The sequence below is a fragment of the Pipistrellus hanaki genome (assembly GCF_964339955.1).
Source record: "Pipistrellus hanaki genome assembly, chromosome: 2".
NCBI classification, from domain to species: Eukaryota; Metazoa; Chordata; class Mammalia; order Chiroptera; family Vespertilionidae; genus Pipistrellus; species Pipistrellus hanaki.
Window position 1 is genome coordinate 30,014,055 of NC_140504.1, and position 18,893 is coordinate 30,032,947.

Genomic DNA, 18,893 nt, shown 5'->3' on the forward strand with positions numbered 1-18,893 from the left:
ACCAAGCATGACATGGAGATGCATAGTCATTTATATTTTATTCTCAGGATTCTCAGCTTTCAAGGTTGATGTGTCCATTTACTTATAACCTCCCTTGTTAAATAATTCATAATGCTTTGCCTGTCCTAGACCTCACCACTTTGTTTTTAAGTATTCAATAACAAAATCCAATTATAAATATCTTGCATTTGAAGTCATTGAAAGAATATGGGAAAGCCAAGCTTTGAAAGCAAATTCTAAAGAGAAGAAATTTCCAACTGGCTATAGCAAACACATCCCAGGAAAGGAAACTTGCAGATATGCATAGTTGAGTGTCATGGATATGTCTGGGTATACTGAGAAGGACCTGATTTCTATCCCTTATTGGGATGAGTAAAATATATTTTTCTTCCAATGCTGAACATAGCACATGTATGTACTGTAGACGATGGATCTGCTGTGCCTCATCAGAAGAGTTGAGTGAGGTGCTCAACACCAACTTTTGCCTTTGGGGAAATGATCAGATGCTTGGACCCTAGGACAAGCCCTAGGGTCTTGCCCTCTCTGCCAGCTGATGTGCTCCAGTATATGTACTCAGGCCTGTGTGGCGATTAATATGGAAAAATGGGGCTATAGGGAACCAGGCGCAAAAAAGTAATCAATTTACACTAGTAATTTTTTCTGCATATTTATTCAATCAAAATTCAATCAAAATATATGTATGGAGAACCTTCTATGTAGAGAGAGGTGGTATTGATACAACATTGTGCATGTACTAACTACCACTGAATTGTGCTCTTTATTTTATTTATTTATTTATTTATTTATTTATTTATTTATAATATATTTTCATTGATTTCAGAGAGGAAGGAAGAGGAGGAGAGAGATAGAAACAATAACATTGAGAGAGAATCATTGATCTGCTGCCTCCTGCATGCCCCACACTGGGGATCAAGCCTGAAACCCAGGCATGTGTTCTGACCAGGAATCAAACCATGGCCCCCTCGTTCATAGGTCGATGCTCAACCACTGAGCCACCTGGTTGAGCTGAATTCTGCTCTGTAAATTGTTGTTTGCTATGTGAATTTCATCTCAATCAAAACACACACACAAACACACACACAGAACTTATATGCATATATGCAAAGCCCATGGACACAGACAACAATGAGGTGAAGGCCTGAGTTGGGGTGGGAGCTGAGTGGAGGTGGGCAAAGGGGAGAAATGGAGGACAACTGTAATACTTTCAACAACAAAAGTATATTTTTTAAAAGAACCTTCTATATAGAAAGAGATGGTGTTGGCACAACATTATAAATGCACTCACTACCACTGAATTGTACTCATTAATGGTTAATTGTTATGTGAATTTTGTGTCAATAAAAATACACACACACACACACACACACACACTGAAGATGGTACAGACAAGGGCAGGGACCTACTAGGTTTGAGGCACAGGGTTAGGTGCTGGGTATAGAGAGGTTGGGGAAACAGACACATGTTCTGTCTTTGTGAATCTCTGATCTAGTAAGGAATCAGACACAGAGATAATATATATAAATGAACAAGGTAAGTGTGATAGAGATAACAGGGTGCAGGGAACTTACTAAAAAGGTGACCAGGGAAGGTCTGGCAATTAGGTGATGGGAATGGAGAATGAGAAGGAACCCGTTATTTTATTTATTTAGAGACAAAAGAAGCCAGCCTGGGCTGCAGCACTGAAGAGAGTGTGGGTCGAGAGAAGGCTGCTGATCATGAACAGGAAGAGAGATTGCTGTGGCACGGGGTCCATAAGATGAGATTTGTGGGCGGGTAGGAGGATTGTTGGGAAAGGGATGAGGGAATGAGGCGTTTCTGTATAAGGAGCTCTCTTTATGCCATAGAGCCTGTGGTGGTCAGAAGCAGAGGGGATGGGTAATGTGGGGTCCTTATTTATCTTACTTTCAGCCAGTTCTAGAAAGGATTTAGATGGCTTATTTACAACACATTAGAAGGTTAAAAAATAAAACAATTAAAGAAATTGAGGGGAAAGGAAAATCCAATAAGATTCAACTGAAAAAAAAAGTTATGGCCATAGGTGGGCCACAGGATTGGTTCTGAGCTTTCTAGCTCTCAATGCAAAAAGGGAAATAAAATCAAGTAGCTTGAAATGCTGAGCAGCTGAGCAGATGTGTGCATGGAGCAGAAAGGAAGGGGATGGAGAGGCTGTCACCCTGCCATGAAGTGGACAGTAGAAAGTTAAAATAAAAATACTACCTGGAACTGCAGAAATGGCTTCCCGATAGGTTTTCAAACTTATCTGCAAATAATATTGAATAAAGGTTATTAATTTCCCTAAAAATTTAAAACTGACTCTAGAATGTCTATGGCTCTTTTCACTGATGTCTAACAGGGCATTTCTATGGATGGTGACAACGTAGGAATCAGAGTGAATATTGAAGCAGCCATCCCCATGTGGTGATCAAAGAATAGTCCTCTGTGTTGGAAACTTCTGTTTCTGGATAAAGTTTTTGAAAGTCCACATCTGGAGCAGCACAGGAAGAAGGAGCCACCTGCCGAGTTAGGTTAGCTGAGTCCCACGCGGACCCCTTTGTGGCTGGCGGATGTAGTGGACATGTCACCTCATTTCCTCTATGGTGTGTGTGTGTGTGTGTGTGTGTGTGTGTGTGTGTGTGTGTGTGAAGGGCTCTGTGTAATGGAGTCCAGGGGCTTTAAGTGATTGGACAGCCCCAAGCCTCTCTCTCTGGGTGCCCACAGACAACCACAGCTCATCAAGATGTGACCTGACCACACCATATCCTGCTCTCATTTCTGAGAATGTGCTGAGGCATTAACATGAAGGTATTTTACCAACTTTCCATACCTTTACCAAAACTCTAGCATCACCCTCTTTGTACTTACCAGTGGGGAAAAAAAACTGTAAGAAAGAGCAAGCACTGAGCCTTTCTGTGAATTAAACAGGTCTTGTCTTGGCTCAACCACAGCTTCTAAATTCCCCTCCATTGGATTCTGTCACCAGGGGATTTTGCCCATCACTGCCCTCCTTTCCCGTCACTGTAGTTAATTGGGCAACTACCAGAAACTCCCTTCCCCTGTACTCCCATCCCAAGTCAGAAGCTCTCTGCTTCTGCATCTGCCTCAAGCTCTGACTCCCGGTGATCAGGGGACTGCCTGTAGTCCAATGGACACTGGTACAGGCAGGGAAAGCAAGAGGTGGCTTCAGCAATACTCTCTCTCTCTCTCTCTCTCTCTCTCTCTCTCTCTCTCTCTCTCTGTCATTCTGGAACAGAAGGGAAGGAAGAAAGAGGATCAGCAGGAAAGAGAGAGGGTAATTCCTACAGTGTGGGAGGCAAAAAACAATAATAATTACAGTATGTTCAGGTGGCCTGGATTCAAACCTGTCAATTGTTAGCTCTGGGAAATTTTCTCAAGTCACTTAACTGATATAAACTTTAACTCCTTCATCTGTTTTTTGTTTTGTTTTGTTTTGCTTTGTTTTTAAAGGAAGAGGATAACGATTTCTATCTCATAAAGCTATTGAGCACCACGTCCTGGACTCCCAATCATGCCAGTAAAACACTTCCTCCTTCTGTGCTGAGAATGTCCCCAGGATTTTTTAAACAATCCTGGTGCTTACTTCTTGTCAGAGTATTTACATACCTGTGTCCTCCTCTGACTTTTCTGAGAAGTTGAAAGTAAATTATTAATAAATGCTTTCTTGCCGAGAAGGAAGAGCCCAACCACAATTATGTAACTTTTGGGCTTCCTTCCCCTAGTTTCACTCCCAGCCACCTGGGAGCCAGCAAGTTCCTGCAGGCAGCCTCCCTGGAGCCAGCAAGTCCTGGCTCAGTTTGCTCTCTCCACCGCCCTCCTTCCCTGCATATCAGGTTTCACCCTGTGCCTGTTAGTTACATACTAGTTCTGGCTAGAGATCCTGTTTTAGCAACTTCCATAGACAGAAAATACTATAATTTGTTATTTGCTAACTGCAAATTGAGATGTCAACTTCAATTTCTCAAAGTATCTCTCTTCCCTGACCCTTTCCTCTCTGAGATCAACATGTGGGAAGAATATAAAACACCATTAATTGGCCTCTTTCATATTCTGAATAAAAGAACACACACACCCTTCATTGTTTTCTGACTTTGAACACATTGCTCTGCCTGTGCCTCCATTTCCACAACATAGGATACAAAGATTAGACGGGATGGGGAGATTGTCTAGAGTAGAGGCATGAACTATAGACCGGAAGTTGACTAAGGCCCACTGTTTGGTGCTGTTCTGCCTTTCTGCAGTTCTATGAATTTAGGGAAAACCGCTTAAGCACTCTGGGCCTCAGTTTCCCCTTTTGCAAAACGAACAGTCTAGACGAGACAATCTTAAATATCCCCTCTCCTCCGACCTTCCATGAAAAGCTGGTGAAGTCACCCGAGAGTCCACCTACCTTTCTAACAAACTGTCGTAGCTGCCACTTTGCTTGCCAGCAGGGATTGTTCATATTCTCATCACTGTAGTCCCAAGAGGTGTCATCTTCCTTTAAGAAGCAAGCAATGGTCGATTTGAAGGACTTGTCCTGCATCTAGGTCAAGATGGAATATGACACAACATTATTAATTAAGAAATTATATATGTGTCCTCATCCCTCCATTAACCCCCCTAACCCCCCCCTCCCCACTCATGCCGTCACCCCCCCTGGAGTTCATGTCCATTGGTTAGGCTTATATTCATGCATACAAGACTTTTGGTTGACCTCTCCTCCTTTTGCCCACCCTCCCCTACCTTCCCTCTGAGGTCTGGCAGTATGGTCGATGCTTCTCTGCCTCTGGATCTGCCCCTGTTCATCAGTTTGTGTTGTTCATTATATTTATCAACAAAGTCCTTGCTTGATGTTAAACTCAGATGCCCTTACACGCTTGCACACAAGCATATATTCACAAATTCCTAACCTTTCAGAGCACTTGAGGCTGATACTGATCTTACAAAAACAGGAAACTCACACAAGGTTGCAAGGTTTGAGGGTGGTTTGTGTGTGTGTGTGTGTGTGTGTGTGTGTGTGTGTGTGTGTGTTTTGTGTGTGGTTTTTTGTTTTGTTTTGGTTTTTTTTTTTTTTTTGGTGTCTTATTGCCTGGTTTTATTTTTAACTATTGAAGTTAAAAATATGATATTTTGCAGTACAATGGCCTTTTTGTTTTTTCCTGCTACTTGTACTTAGGAATATTCCAAAGCATGAAGGAAGGATCACACTTAAGGATAACCCTCTTATTACAAATCGAAATGACTTAACTGTCTGAGAGAGGTTCCAGCCAGAGTCATTTGACCAAGGTCCCTCAAGTGCAAAAGCATAAACCTGAATTAATTCACTCCTCCACCCACTGTGGCATTGGCATTCATTTGCTTTTAAATGTTTATTTTCTTTCTTCCTTCATTTAATTACAAGAGGAAAACAGTCTTCTGGTCAATGTCGTGGAGGTGACCACTGGGGCCCCCTGAGCTGACAATGGAATTAGATGCTACTTTGCCCCTGCTCACCCTGCACTTTTCTATAGACATCTACACTGAGTGGCCAGATTATTATGATCTCTGAACTCATAATTATCTGGCCACTCAGTATATAGTAGAGGCCCGGTGCATGAATTCACCAGGTCCAGCCAGCCTGGCCAAGGGGAAAGGACATGGGCGGTTGGCTCACCTGCCTGCTGGTCAAACTCCTGGGTTGAAAAGACAATTTGCATATTAGCCTTTTATTATATAGGATATACACTGAGTGGCCAGATTATTATGCATTTAGAGATCATAATATTCTGTCCACCCAGTGTATTTGCACCTGCAACTTAAGTGGAGGCTGAAAAGTCTTTCCAAAGAAGAAATTCAATCACATGTGGTTTATAAATATAAGAACTTGGCCAGGCACTGCCCTGATGAAATTAAAAACAAAACAAACAAACAACAACAAAAAACAGGCTCACAAACTTCTGTTAACTTGTTGGGATAAAAGATGTATGTGACACAGGAGGGAGGGAGCAATTTTTTAAATATATTTTATTAATTTTTTACAGAGAGGAAGGGAGAGAGATAGAGAGCCAGAAATGTCGATGAGAGAGAAACATCAACCAGCTGCCTCTTGCACACCTGCTACCGAGACGTGCCTGAAACCAATGTAAGTACATGCCCTTGACAGGAATCAAACCTGGGATCTTTCAGTCCACAGACCGAAGCTCTACCACTGAGCCAAACCGGTTTCGGCGGGAGGGAGCAATTTTAACTCTTGCTTCCTAGCAGTTGGAAGCTGCAGAGCATGGGGCAGGAACAGGGCAAGGCTGAGCTGAGAGCATGTAGGAGCAAGAAGTGTTATCTCTACAAGGAAGTGGAGTTGGAGGGGGTTGAATACCGAGCAGGGGCCAGAAGCAGAGTTCAACTGCTGACTAGTGCCTCTGGACAGCCTCTTGAAATTTTTCAGAAAAGTTTTGTTTGGGAGGGAAAATGGAGGAAGGCCCTAGGCATCCATGGCAGGGAGGTTGACAAGCTAATGTGGTGCTATTGTTACCTCAAATTCAATGAGGCCCAGAGACAAGGAGGACACACAGGCAACCTAGAGACTATAGAGAAGTAAGAAACACTTTTCTACAAGCAAAGCAGAACAAAACAAAAGCCCCACCCAAACCATCTAATCCCACCTCCTAGTTAAGTAATATCTCTTTTGTTTACAGGGTTGAGATCAGCCTGTGTAGGGGCAGTTTTGTGTATGGTTGTTTTCTCTGAAGACTCTGTAAAACTGTCAAGTTCTTTAAGTCTGTGTGAAAGTGAATGTATGGATAGCATAGATATTTTTATGACACTCACTGTAGAAAATTTATAAAAGGTAAAAAAATAAAAAGGTAAAAAGCACCCTACCACAATCTATAAAATATGGGTGTTTAAATTTCCTTCCAACTCACAGGTTTTGACAATATACAATTAGTCAAACAAAGATATGAGGCTAAAAAGTTGAGTTGGTTTATTTTTATCAATTTTGCATTTATAGTTCCAAATGTTTTATATAGTTGAGAAATACACAAATTAAAATGGCACTGTTTTGTTTTGTTTTGTTCTCTCTCTCTCTCTCTCTCTCTCTCTCTCTCTCTCTCTCTCTCTCTCTCTCTCTCTGTCAAATGCACCTGCATTTGTCCCTGAACCATCTACAGGCATAGAATGGCAATTTTATTTTCAGTTATTTTAGGATGAGCAGTAGAATATGAGCTATGGCCAACGAATAGGTAGAATACCTATTTTTAGTCTCACTATTATCAACACACAAATGCAACAGATCTAAAACCAAAATACCTCTCAGGCAGGGAAAGGAAACGTTCACTGTAAAGTTTTCAAAGAGGAGCAAGGAGAGAGGCAAAGGAGAGGCCGTTAACACAAGGGTGCTGACAGCTGCTATGAACCCATATGCATTGTACTGACCTGCTGCATCTCACTGGTGAAGTACAAGTAAGACATGGCCACGCAGGCACACTGCAGGAACACTGTGAAGGTCAGGATCAGGCATAAGCTCTGACAGAAACTGGACTTCTCTGGGGCCATTATTGCAGTCATGGTCTGACAGGAACAAACGACAGGCAGTTCTTTCTCAGGGCTGCACTGCAAATATTAGGAAACAAGAGCAGGGTGGAGCTCGTTTTATTGGCTGTGAGAAGACACGAAACTGAAAGTGAGAAGCAAAAACACGCTGGGGCAGCCGGGAGATATGCTTTAAAATATACTAAATAAAGGGAATTAAAAAACAAACAAACTGATGAACAATATTAACTGATGGATATAATAGAATCAGAGGTATGGAAGGGGAGTGAACTGACAATTCTCGGGGAAAAGAGGAGTGTGGGGTGTGGGAAGAGACTGAACATAAACTGTGCACCTATGGATGAGGACAATGGGGGGTGGGGAAAGGGCAGAGGGTGGGGTGGGAACCTGATGGAGGGGGGGGAAAAATGAGGAACATTTGTAATAATATGAACAATAAAGATTTATTTTTTTAAAAATTAAAAAAATAAAAGTTTGCTGAGGCAAAAAAATTAATAGATAAAATAAAATAAACTGATAGGAAGAAAAAATAAAATAAATAAAATAAAATATACTAAATAATAATCAAGAACAGACCCAGAGACAAGGAGGCGTGCATCAGACTGTTGGACCTCAGAGGGAGGGTTGGGGAGGGTGGAGATAAAGGGGAGAAATCAACCAAAGAAATTTATTGATTAAGGCATCACATATTTGTCCTTATCCCCCATTCCCATCCCAAACTCCTCCCCACGTATGCCCCCACCCCCCTGCTGTCCTTGACCACTGGTTAGGCTCATGTGTATGCACACATATCCCCCGCTGCTCCAGCATGTTGTTTCCTCTCACAGCCCTTTCAGTGTCATATATATATATACACACACACACATACACACACACACACATACACACACACACACATACACACTGTGGGTGAGAAGGGCCACATGCTAAGCTCAGAGGAGGCTGCATGGCAGCCTTGCAAACTCAAGAGACCTAAAATAACCACAAAGGATGGTCTGGAAATTAAATATTGAACCTCAAACAGGTTATAGTGAGTAGTCATGTCCCAGGTCAGTATTTTTCCTGACAAAGATCAGCTTAGATCTTTATTAAACCCGTTTGTCTTTTTGCCTCTAAGATAACATATCAGTGAAATGCATGGGTAACTTGTAACTTCCCTTTTCTCAGGACCCTTCAAAGCACAAAAATGGCACCAGGACTTATTGTCATCAAGTTAATTGTCAAGTGTTAATTATGTTAAACTATTTTGTATTCATCTCTGTAAAAGAAGCATATGTCCATCATTTCTCTTTTCACTCTATCCTAGAGGTTTCCCCACTTTGCTTTATCCCATCTCCTTAATATATCACCAATGGATTTCATGTAACCCACCTATATCCCTTCCTTTGATTACAATATATAAATACAGATGTAACCCGCCATTCTCCGGAGCATTATCCCAGCATATGTTGATAGTTTGGCTCAAATAAACTCACAAAAATTCTTTACAGGTTTCAATGATTTTTTAGGTTAACAATACGTTTAAAGTCTTTTCAAGTGTGTTTACGTCCTGGGTACATGCTTTGGCTTAGAATTAGAGCTTCTTTTTTGAAAATTTATTTTTATTGATTTCAGAAAGGAAGAGAGAGGGGGAGAAATAGAAACATCAATGATGAGAGAAAATCATTGATTGGCTGCCTCCTGCATGTCCCCTACTAGGGATCGAGCCCACAATCGGGCATGTGCCCAGGACCAGAACTGAACCTGGGACAGTTCAGTCTGCAGGCCAACGCTCTATCCACTGAGCCAAACTGGCTAGAGCAATATTAAACAATTCTGATTCCTGATGTCCGGGCCTCCAAGATTCTGATGTCTGGGCCTCCAAGATTCTGATGTCTGGACCTGACAGGTTTTTAATCTCCCCAGATGATTCCAATCTTGAGAACAAACTGACCTCTAAAAGGTTTTAGATGCTAAGACTCTCACCTTGTGTGAAAGGTCCACTGAAGGCAGAAGTGACTGAGTTTCATTGGCCGGATTCTATTATCCTTTCAGTTTGTAACCAGACTCTTTTTCATTCACATAGAACTGATAGATGCTCCCTTCCCCAAATTGGTGGGTGGAGTATGATGTAACCTTCGGCCTGGACACACCTCAGTACCTAGCCAGGCACCTCACATGGACTATATATTGAACCACCAATCACCCCCTAATCCTGATCACAGCACTAATCCTGATAGCACTAATCCCTGAAGCAGTGGGCCCCCACTGCTGATTTCTCAATAGAAACACTTCAGAACAAAAGAGAGTGGCATAAAGTATACCAAGGAATAAAACCCAAGGGACTGAGTCCAAGACTACTCTACCCAGCCAGACTATCATTCAAAACTGAAGGTGAAATGAAAACTCCGCATACAAATAAAGGCTAAAAGAGTTTATTACCACCAATCAGCACTGCTAGAAATGCTAAAGGGGCTGTTGTAAGAATACAAAATAGAGAGATAGAGAGGAACACAGTCATAAAGAATGAAAATGGCAACAAATAATACCTATTAATAATAACCTTAAATGTAAATACTTCAATCAAAAGACATAAGGTAGCTAAATGGATAAGAAAACATGACCTCAACATACAGAAGGCCAAGAGACACATGAAAACGTGCTCAAAGTCACTAATCATCTGAGAGATGCAAATCAAAACAACACTGAGGTACCACCTCACACTTGTCAGAATGGCTTCCATCAACAAATCAACAAAAGGCAGGTGTGGATAAGGATGTGGAAAAAAGGGAACCCAACTACACAGCTGGTGGGAATGTAAACTGGTGCAACCATTATAGAAAACAGTATGAATTTTTTCAAAAAACATAAACATGGAACTGCCATTTGACCCAATAATTCCACTTCCAGGAATATATTCTAGGAAACCCAAAACATCAATCAGAATAAATATATGCACTCCTATGTTCATAACAGCACAATAAACAAGATCTGGAAACAGCCCGAATGTCCACCAGTAGATGAGTGGATAAAAAAGCTATGGTACATTTACACCATGGAATATTTTGCAGCTGTAGAAAAGAAGGATCTCGCCCTTTACGACGGCATGGAGGGACCTGGAGATTATTATGCAGAGCAAAATAAACTAGTCAGAGAAAGACAAGTATCACACAATCTCACTCATATGTGGAATCTAATGAACAAAATAAACTGATGAACAAAATAGATCCAGAGACATAGAAACATGGAACAGACTGACGAATCTCAGAGGGAAGGCATGGGTTGGGGGCTGTGGTGGAGAGATTAACTCTGGGGACTTTTATGCATATATGCATAACCAATGAACACAAACAATAGTGTGGTGAAGGCCTGGGAGCTGGGGGGGAAAGGGGGCAAATGTGTGGTGGAGGGGCTCAATAGAAAAAAGGGGAAACATCTATAATACTTTCAACAATAAAGATAAAATTAAATATAAATAAATAAAATGTAAGCTCCTTTTGGACACAGGTGATTTGTACAGAAGAAAGTAGAAGGATTATACATCCAATTTTATACGGAGATGACATCAAACATTCTACCTGAGGTCCTTTATGAATGTGAAGTCCAAGGCAAACAGCTCTCAGAACCCCCGGAGTTCTCACATAGGCCTAGGAAGAAGGAATCCCTTCTCCCTGTGCTAGGAAGACCTTGTCAAGCCCTGAAGTTTATGTGAATAATATTACAGCCCTCCACTGCTTAAAACTCATAAAAACCTTCTCTTTGTCCACAACAAAATTTCAGTCCTTTACTATGGTCTATAAAGTCTTACCTGCCTACCTGGGCTGGCAATCAGGGCCAATCTTCAGGGCAACCAGCAGGACAATTGTGAGGGCCCCCACTGACACACGCCTTGGCCAGTCTGGTGCCACCCACTTGCCAGCCCCAGATGAAACAAAAGAAACACGCTGATTGGACACTAGAAATGAAGGGAGTGGTTATACGGTTAAGCCTCGGACTGACCTGCTAGCAAAGCCTCAAACAAGTCCCAGCTTAGAGGGCACAGCCCTCTTAGCATAATTAAGCTTTACCTTAGGACACTCCCTAAATCCTTTCCCAGTAACTAATGGACTATGGGAAGTGCAGCAAGTGCTGCTAAAACAAGTGAAACTCCCATGAACTTTGTAACTATGATGACCACTACCTTGTTTACCAGCTTGCCCTCTGATCTTTTCTGTGGTCTCAGCCAGGCATAGAAGATCCACCTAGACCAGTTTATTCTCTGTCTGTCTTTTCTTCATCCTTCGATGGCCCCCCTCAGTCTTGTTGAACCCTTAGTTGCACTGGCACAGGACAGAGAGGCACATGAAATTGTTCACACTCATGGGACACATAAGAACATCTATGTAGGTAATGGATGGGCATAGAGATCTATGTAGACATGGAAGGGCCACATAGGAATGTCTCCATGAGTCACTGAAAGGTAATATGTATCCACAAAGGGCTCTAAGGGAGCACATGGTTTCTTGTGGGACACTCAGGGAGAAGGGCTTGGCAGCCAAGGGGCTGAAAAAATGCCCCCATGGCACTCCTTAACTAGAACTGAGGGCACCAAGAAGAAAAAGGAAGGTCGGGGAGAGCCACCTGAGATAATTCTTGCTCATATGTCACTGTACAAACTACAGATAAGGTTCCTGTGTTTGTGAGCTCCTACAAATGAAGGTTCTTGTTTTATGTATCATTGTAGCCTTGGGATCTATCACAGAGCTGGCCCACAGTGTGTACTCAATGCAGAGAGTAACCCGACAGTGTATTGATGTTTATTTATGATTTATTGATGTTTATTTGCTTTTCTGCCATTTTCTAGGAAGAAAACATTTGCATTTTGTTACTTTAGTTTTCTTATTAACCAAGCAATAGGATTTACTAAGAGGTCTTTAAGATCCCTAGCAACTCAATCATTTTATGATTCTACTAGAGGCCAGGTGTTGCTTTTGGTAGTCATAGAGAGAGCCATTAATAACTACAAACACCTGAAGATACCACCAACCAGTATCTCGTGTAGGAAGAGAAACCCCCAAGATGACTAAGTTGGGCATTGAGGGCAGAAAATTCAGCAGTAAATTGGTTTGTGTGACTTTTGATGAAAACAGCATTACAGGGGAGAGCTGGAGCTCTCCCAGATGAGTGGGTGCATCTGATATGCAAATGCACCCACTCACCTGGTGGGTGCACTTGCATATCAGACATTGTGGGTGTTTTCAATAAGATTTGCTTCCTTGTCATGTTTGGGTGGGGTGTGATAGACAGGGGGCAGAGGCTGACACAACCCGCATACCAGCTCTTGGGGCTGCTGTGAATCCAGCAGAAGTTGAAATGAGCTCAGAAAGGAGAGGGAATCAGGGAGCAGGAGGCACTATGAATCCAGAAGTGGCGTCTTCACACTAATTTTTAAAAAAATGTGTTAAACAGCAATATGTATCTTTAGAAATAAAAACAGAAGCAGAAGCTGAAACTGGTTTGGCTCAGTGGATAGAGTGTCGGTCTGTGGACTGAAAGGTCTCAGTTTCGATTCCCGTCAAGGGCATGTACCTTGGTTGCCGGCACATCCCCAGTAGGGGGTGTGCAAGAGGCAGCTGATTGATGTTTCTCTCTCATCGATGTTTCTAACTCTCTAACCCCCTCTCTTCCTCTCTGTAAAAAAAAACAAACAAAAAAAAAACACAAAACAACAACAACAACAACAAAAACAGAAGCAGAAGCAGTGACAATGAAGCTATTAGACTTTATGAGGAAGTAGTTCTGAGCTGGGCCTTCCCCACCCAGCAGCTGGTGCAGGCCCACCCAGCCCTGGACCCCATGCTGGCACTCCTATGGGAAAGCTGAAGACAGTGCATGCCCCTGCTGCACTGTCTGCAGCCCCCTTGTCTCACCATCTAAGAGATGGTTTCTTGTACAGCAGAAAAGCCACGGACTATGAGAGTAGGAAGACATCAAGTGGCCCTGTACCATTGTGTAAGCATGGTCATGTTTATCATGCATGATAAACAAGTTTGGTCATGCATCTCAGAAAGAGATCTTATGAGCTGTGAGCTCTTGGGCAGGCCAATTAACATGTCTGACCCAGGCTTGTCTTCTGTAAAGTTGGGGTTCTAACTATGTGGCCTTTGGAGTGGAACTGAGGAGGCAAATGAGATGTGAGTGAATTTTCCTCCCACTCCTCCAGTCCTTTGCCATTAGACCTTTAGTCCAGAACCCTGAGAGAATTATATAAACAAGGACCAGGAAGTTTATTTGATGGGAGGAGAAAGAAAGCAATTCAAGTGAAAGACTGTTCTATCATTTTCCCTATACTTGTAGCATAACACCTCCTTTCTCTTACCCTTTGTACCTTTTGCCCTTTGTTTTCAGGGAAACTGTGATACTGCATTTTATTATAGGCTGGACTTTCCAATAGGACTACTCCCTAACTAGGCTGATTGCTTATTATTTCCTTGTGCTGTGAGTTCCTGAAACTTAGTAAGCAGTACATGCTTGGAAAAGAAGGGGGAGGGAGGAGAGAGAGAGACTGGCAGAAGTTCCATGACATGGCATTGGTGTGGAAAGGAAATGAGCATAAGTGGATGCCTGGAGGGCTTCCTGGAAGAGGCAGTGCCTCATCGGCAGACCCCAGCACTGAAGGACAGGCCTGAAATATTTTAGTCAGAAATTGGAATAGTACTTGAGAAGGTGTCATAACTTACCCCTATGACAATTCAGCCTACCCAGGTCCTGGATTCCATTACTGGTCAGTGTTCCAGACACATCTGGGGAAGAACCCTAGGTCAGAAAGTTCATTTTTAAGCTGCTGATATCCCTATCAGTGTAGAAAGTCTGGGGGCTAGCCTGGCTTCTCAGTACGTTAGCCCCTGTCCCTATCCTGTGCTATGAGGATTAAGCCTTGAGCACCTGCCACACAGGCTGTGAGATGTTTGAGGGCAGATACCTTCTGAATTTATCTCAGTAACTCAGCATCTTGGTGTTAAGCTGGCACTTATGAAATGTTTATAAAATTTGTCAAATTCACCAATGCTCTTCCTACGTTTCAGTGGGTTTTGCTCCTTTCTTGCTCCTTTCTTCAAGAAAGAACACGTTGTTTTCCTGTGAGAGCTACCTCATCCATGCTCCCACACAAGTAGAATTTTAACTAAAAAATAAATACGAACTAAGAAAGTAACCAAAATGTAAGTCCTGTGCCACTCACAAAGCTACAGAGTAAAAATGCAAAGTTCAGAGTCCCACCCACAATGACTTCTGTCTTGATTTTAAAGGGATTATTGTCTAAAAGGGAAACTCCCACCCCAAATGCTAGACTTACTTTTCCTTTCTAATCTAAACTGCAGCTACACAATCTCCACTTGTCTCCAAAACATCATTCGCCTCACACCTGCCAGAATGATTATCAACAATAAGTCAGCAAACAAGTGCTAGTGGAATGTGAAGAGAAGGGAGCCTTTGTGTGCTATTGGTGGGAATGCAGACTGGTGCAGCCACTGTGGAAAACAGTATGAAATTTCCTCAGAAAATTAAAAATGGAACTGCTATTTCACTCAGCAATTCCACCTCTGGAAACTTATCCTAAGAATCTCCAAGCACCAATCAGAATGAATATATGCACCCCTATGTTCACAGCAGCATTATTTACAACTAGAGGCCTGGTGCACGAATTCGTGCATGGGTAGGGTTCCTTGGCCTGGCCAGCGATCGGGGCCAATCGGGGCCATTTCACCCAGTCCCAATTGGGGCTAATCAGGGCTGGCCGGCCAGAGGGTGGGACCATAGGAGATTGGCCTGCCATGGGAGGTTGGCTGTGGAAGTGCACTAACCACCAGGGGACAGCTCCTGCATTGAGCATTTGCCCCTGGTGGTCAGTGCACATAATAGTGACCAGTCAACAGGTCGTTTGGTCAACTGGTCATAACGATCACTTAGGCTTTTATATATATAGACTAGAGACCTGGTGCACAGAGGGTAGTGTGTCCCTCAGCCCAGCCTGTACTTTCTCTAATCTGGGACCCCTTGAGGGATGTCCAACTTCCCATTAGGCCTGATCCTACCCTTAAGGGGATCTGGCCCAAATGGACAGTCAGACATCCCTCTCACAATCTAGGACTGCTGACTCCTAACTGCTTGCCTGCCTGCCTTCCTGATTGCCCCTAACCACTTCAGCCTGCCAGCCTGATCACCCCCTAACCACTCCCATGCCAGTCTGATTGATGCCTAACTGCTCCCCTGCCAGCCTGATTGCCCCTAACTGCCCTCCCTTACAGGCCTGGTCACACCTAACTGCCCTCCCCTACAGGCCTGGTCTCCCCCGCCAACTGATCTCCCCTGCAGGCCTGGGTTCCCCCAAACTGCCTTTCCCTGCATCCCTGGTTGGTCCCAACTTCCCTCCTCTGCTGGCCTGGTCACCCCTAACTGCCCTCCCCTTCAGGCTTGATCGCCCCCAACTGCCCTCCCTTGCAGACCTGGTCCCTCCCAACTGCATTGCACTGCCAGACATCTTGTGGTGGCCATCTTGTGTCCACATGGGAGAAGCCATCTTTGACCACATGGGGGCGGCCATCTTGTGTGTTTAAGTGATGGTCAATTTGCATATTACTCTTTTCTTAGATAGTCTAGAGGCCTGATGCATGGGCAGGGTCCTGCTGGTTTGCCCTGAAGGGGTGTCTCAGATCAGGGCTAGGGTTCCCTTGGGGTATGGGACAGCCTGGGCAAGGGGCCTGTGGTGTTTTGTAGGCCGGCCATGCCGCACCCCCCTCCCCTCCATACTCCAAGCAGAGGCCCTGGTATCTGGGATTTATTTATCTTCTATAATTGAAATTTTATAGCCTTGAGCGAAAGCCAGGGCAGGAAGGCTATGGGTGGGAAGCTTGGCTTCCTCCAATCCAAGCCTCCCGCTCTCTCTCCAGCTCTGTGGCTGCCGCCATTTTTGTTGGGATTTATTTATCTTCTATAATTAAAATTTTGTAGCCTTGAGCAGAGGCCAGGGCTAGTCAGGGTGGGTAACCCAGGGTAACCCAAGCCCCCTGCTCTCTCAATGGCCACAGTCATCTTGGTTGGTTGATCTGCATACTCACTCTTGATTGGCTGATGGATGTGGCTTGTTGGTATTATGGAGGTACGGTCAATTTGCATGCTTCTTTTTTATTAGTCTAGATAGCCAAGATCTGGAAACAGCCCAAGTGCCCATCAGTATTAGATGAGTGGTACATTGACACAGTGGAATATTATTCATCCATAAAACAGAAGGAAATCTTACCTTTTGTGACAGCTTGGATGGACCTGGAGATTATTATGCTAAGTGAATTAAGGCAGTCAGAGAAAGACAAATACTATATGATCTCACCTATATGTGGAATCTAAATAACAAAATAGAACTAAAGGGATAGATACGTCAAACAGATTGACACATTTCAGAAGGGATGGAGAAAAAAGGGACTGGATGAAAGGTGAAGGGATTAGCCAGAAAACATATATGCATAACCCATAGCCACAGATAACAGTTTGGTGATGTCCAGAGGGAAGGGGGAGCACTGGGTGGAAGTGGGCAAAGGGGGAGGAAATGGGGACATCTGTTACAGTGTCAACAATAAAAATAAAGTTAAAAAACACACACACACCAGTATCCTGGGCTAAAGGATATTTTTACCACAAAGAAATGTGAGAACATCAGAATTTTTATATGGTCATTGTATCTCGACACCTTGTTGACTAGTACCTTAAAAGCTTTTAGATCATTTCTTTTGAACACAGAGAAAAAATGGGGCTATGTAATTGGTCAGTTAATAAAGGCACATGATCAGTTTGCATCTCCATTATCTAACTAATGGAGTATACAATGTCTGATTGGAACTAAACTAAGATTAATTGGTCTGACAAGATATATTCATTGGAAGCTCCAAAAAGTTGTTTCGCTTATCCCCTTGACTGAATTGGATCATTGTCCCTTTCTTTTGGGTTTTGGAAGCTGGAAGTTGTTTCATTAATTCCCAGTAGGTTTCTTGCATTTTCTTTTCCTGGACCTCACTCTGACAAGGCTTTTCTACTGCTCTTCTGGGTCAGTTGCTTTTGCTCACTAAAATCACTCAGTAAGGAATGATGCAGAGGTGGGAGAAGGGAGATGGGAAGGGAAGTGCCTGGAATATAATGACCACACAATGACAATGCAAATGTCTTCATTCTCCAAAGTGAACTTAATTAAAAGTTTTTAGGCTCAGTTTTCTCATCTGTAAAGTGGGAATAGCACTCATATTTATGTCACATCCTATCTAATAAAAGAGTATTATGTAAATTAACCATCACTCCACTACACCACAAACCACTCCCACAAGCCAATCAGGATCAAGTGTGCAAATAAACCCAACCAAGATGGCTGCAGCCACAGAGAGAGCAGGAAGGAGGCTTGGGTTTCCCTGGCAATGGAGGAAGCCAAGCTTTCCACACCAGGCCTCCATTTAAGGCTACAAAGTTTCAATTATAGAAGATAAATAAATCCCAACAGAAATGGCGGTAGCCACAGAGCTAGAGAGAGCAGGAGGATAGGTTTGTTCTGGCGATGGAGGAAGCCAAGTTTTTGCAGCTCTGGTCTGCCTTGGCCTCCACTTAAGGCTACAAAGTTTCAATTATAGAAGATAAATAAATTCCAACAGAAATAGTTGCCACCACGAAGCTAGCAGAAAGCTAGGCTCCACTCTAGGCTATAAAATTTCAATTGTAGAAGGTAAATAAATCCCAGATACCAGGGCCTCCTCTTGGGTCGCCAGAGGTGTGGCCAGCCTGCAAACCACCACAGGCCCCTCACCCAGGCTGCCCTATGCCCCAAGGGAAGGCCAGGACACCCTGATCCAGGACACCCTTCAGGGCAAACCAACTGGCCCCACCCATGTACCAGGCCTCTATCCTATCTAATAAAAGAGTAGTATGCAAATTGACCATCACTCCATCACACAAGATGGCTGACCCTATGTGGTCAAAGATCCTGCCCCCATGTGGACACAAAGTGGCCACCACAAGATGGCCAGCAGAGGAAGACAATTAGGAGGGACCAGGTCTGCAAGGGAGGGCAATTGGAGACAATCAAGCCTGCAGGGAGGGCAATTAGGGGTGATCAGTTCAGCAGAGGAGGAAATTTGGGGGCAAACAGGCGGGCAGGGAGCAGTTAGACATCAATCAGCCTGGCAGGGGAGTAGTTAGGGGGTGATCAAGGCTGGCAGGCAGAAGCAGTTAAGGGCCAGCAGTTCTGGATTGTGAGAGGGATGTCTGACTGCCCGTTTAGGCCAGATCCCTGTAAGGGTAGGATCGGGCCTAAACAGGCAGTTGAGGGGTCCCAGATTAGAGAGGGTGCAGGCTGA

General features: G+C 43.5%; 1 protein-coding gene across 6 annotated transcripts in view; it reads right to left on the bottom strand.

Annotated features, from left to right (window-relative positions):
* Positions 1-18,893, bottom strand: part of TNFSF10 (TNF superfamily member 10) — a 49,551-nt gene that overhangs the window by 6,519 nt on the left and 24,139 nt on the right. Inside the window, exons 1-4 of one of the 6 annotated variants that reach the window (XM_084874176.1) lie at positions 11,524-11,594; positions 7,429-7,605; positions 4,427-4,561; positions 2,239-2,281 (exon numbers count right to left, since the gene is read on the bottom strand). In XM_084874176.1, coding sequence (XP_084730302.1) covers positions 2,239-2,281; positions 4,427-4,561; positions 7,429-7,560 — 310 coding nt within the window. In that variant the 5' untranslated portion in view covers positions 7,561-7,605; positions 11,524-11,594. Of the gene's footprint in view, positions 1-2,238; positions 2,282-4,426; positions 4,562-7,428; positions 7,606-9,510; positions 10,105-11,102; positions 11,595-18,893 lie in introns of those variants that run through there. The other 5 variants (XM_084874172.1, XM_084874175.1, XM_084874173.1 and 2 more) reach the window with 5 other exon arrangements.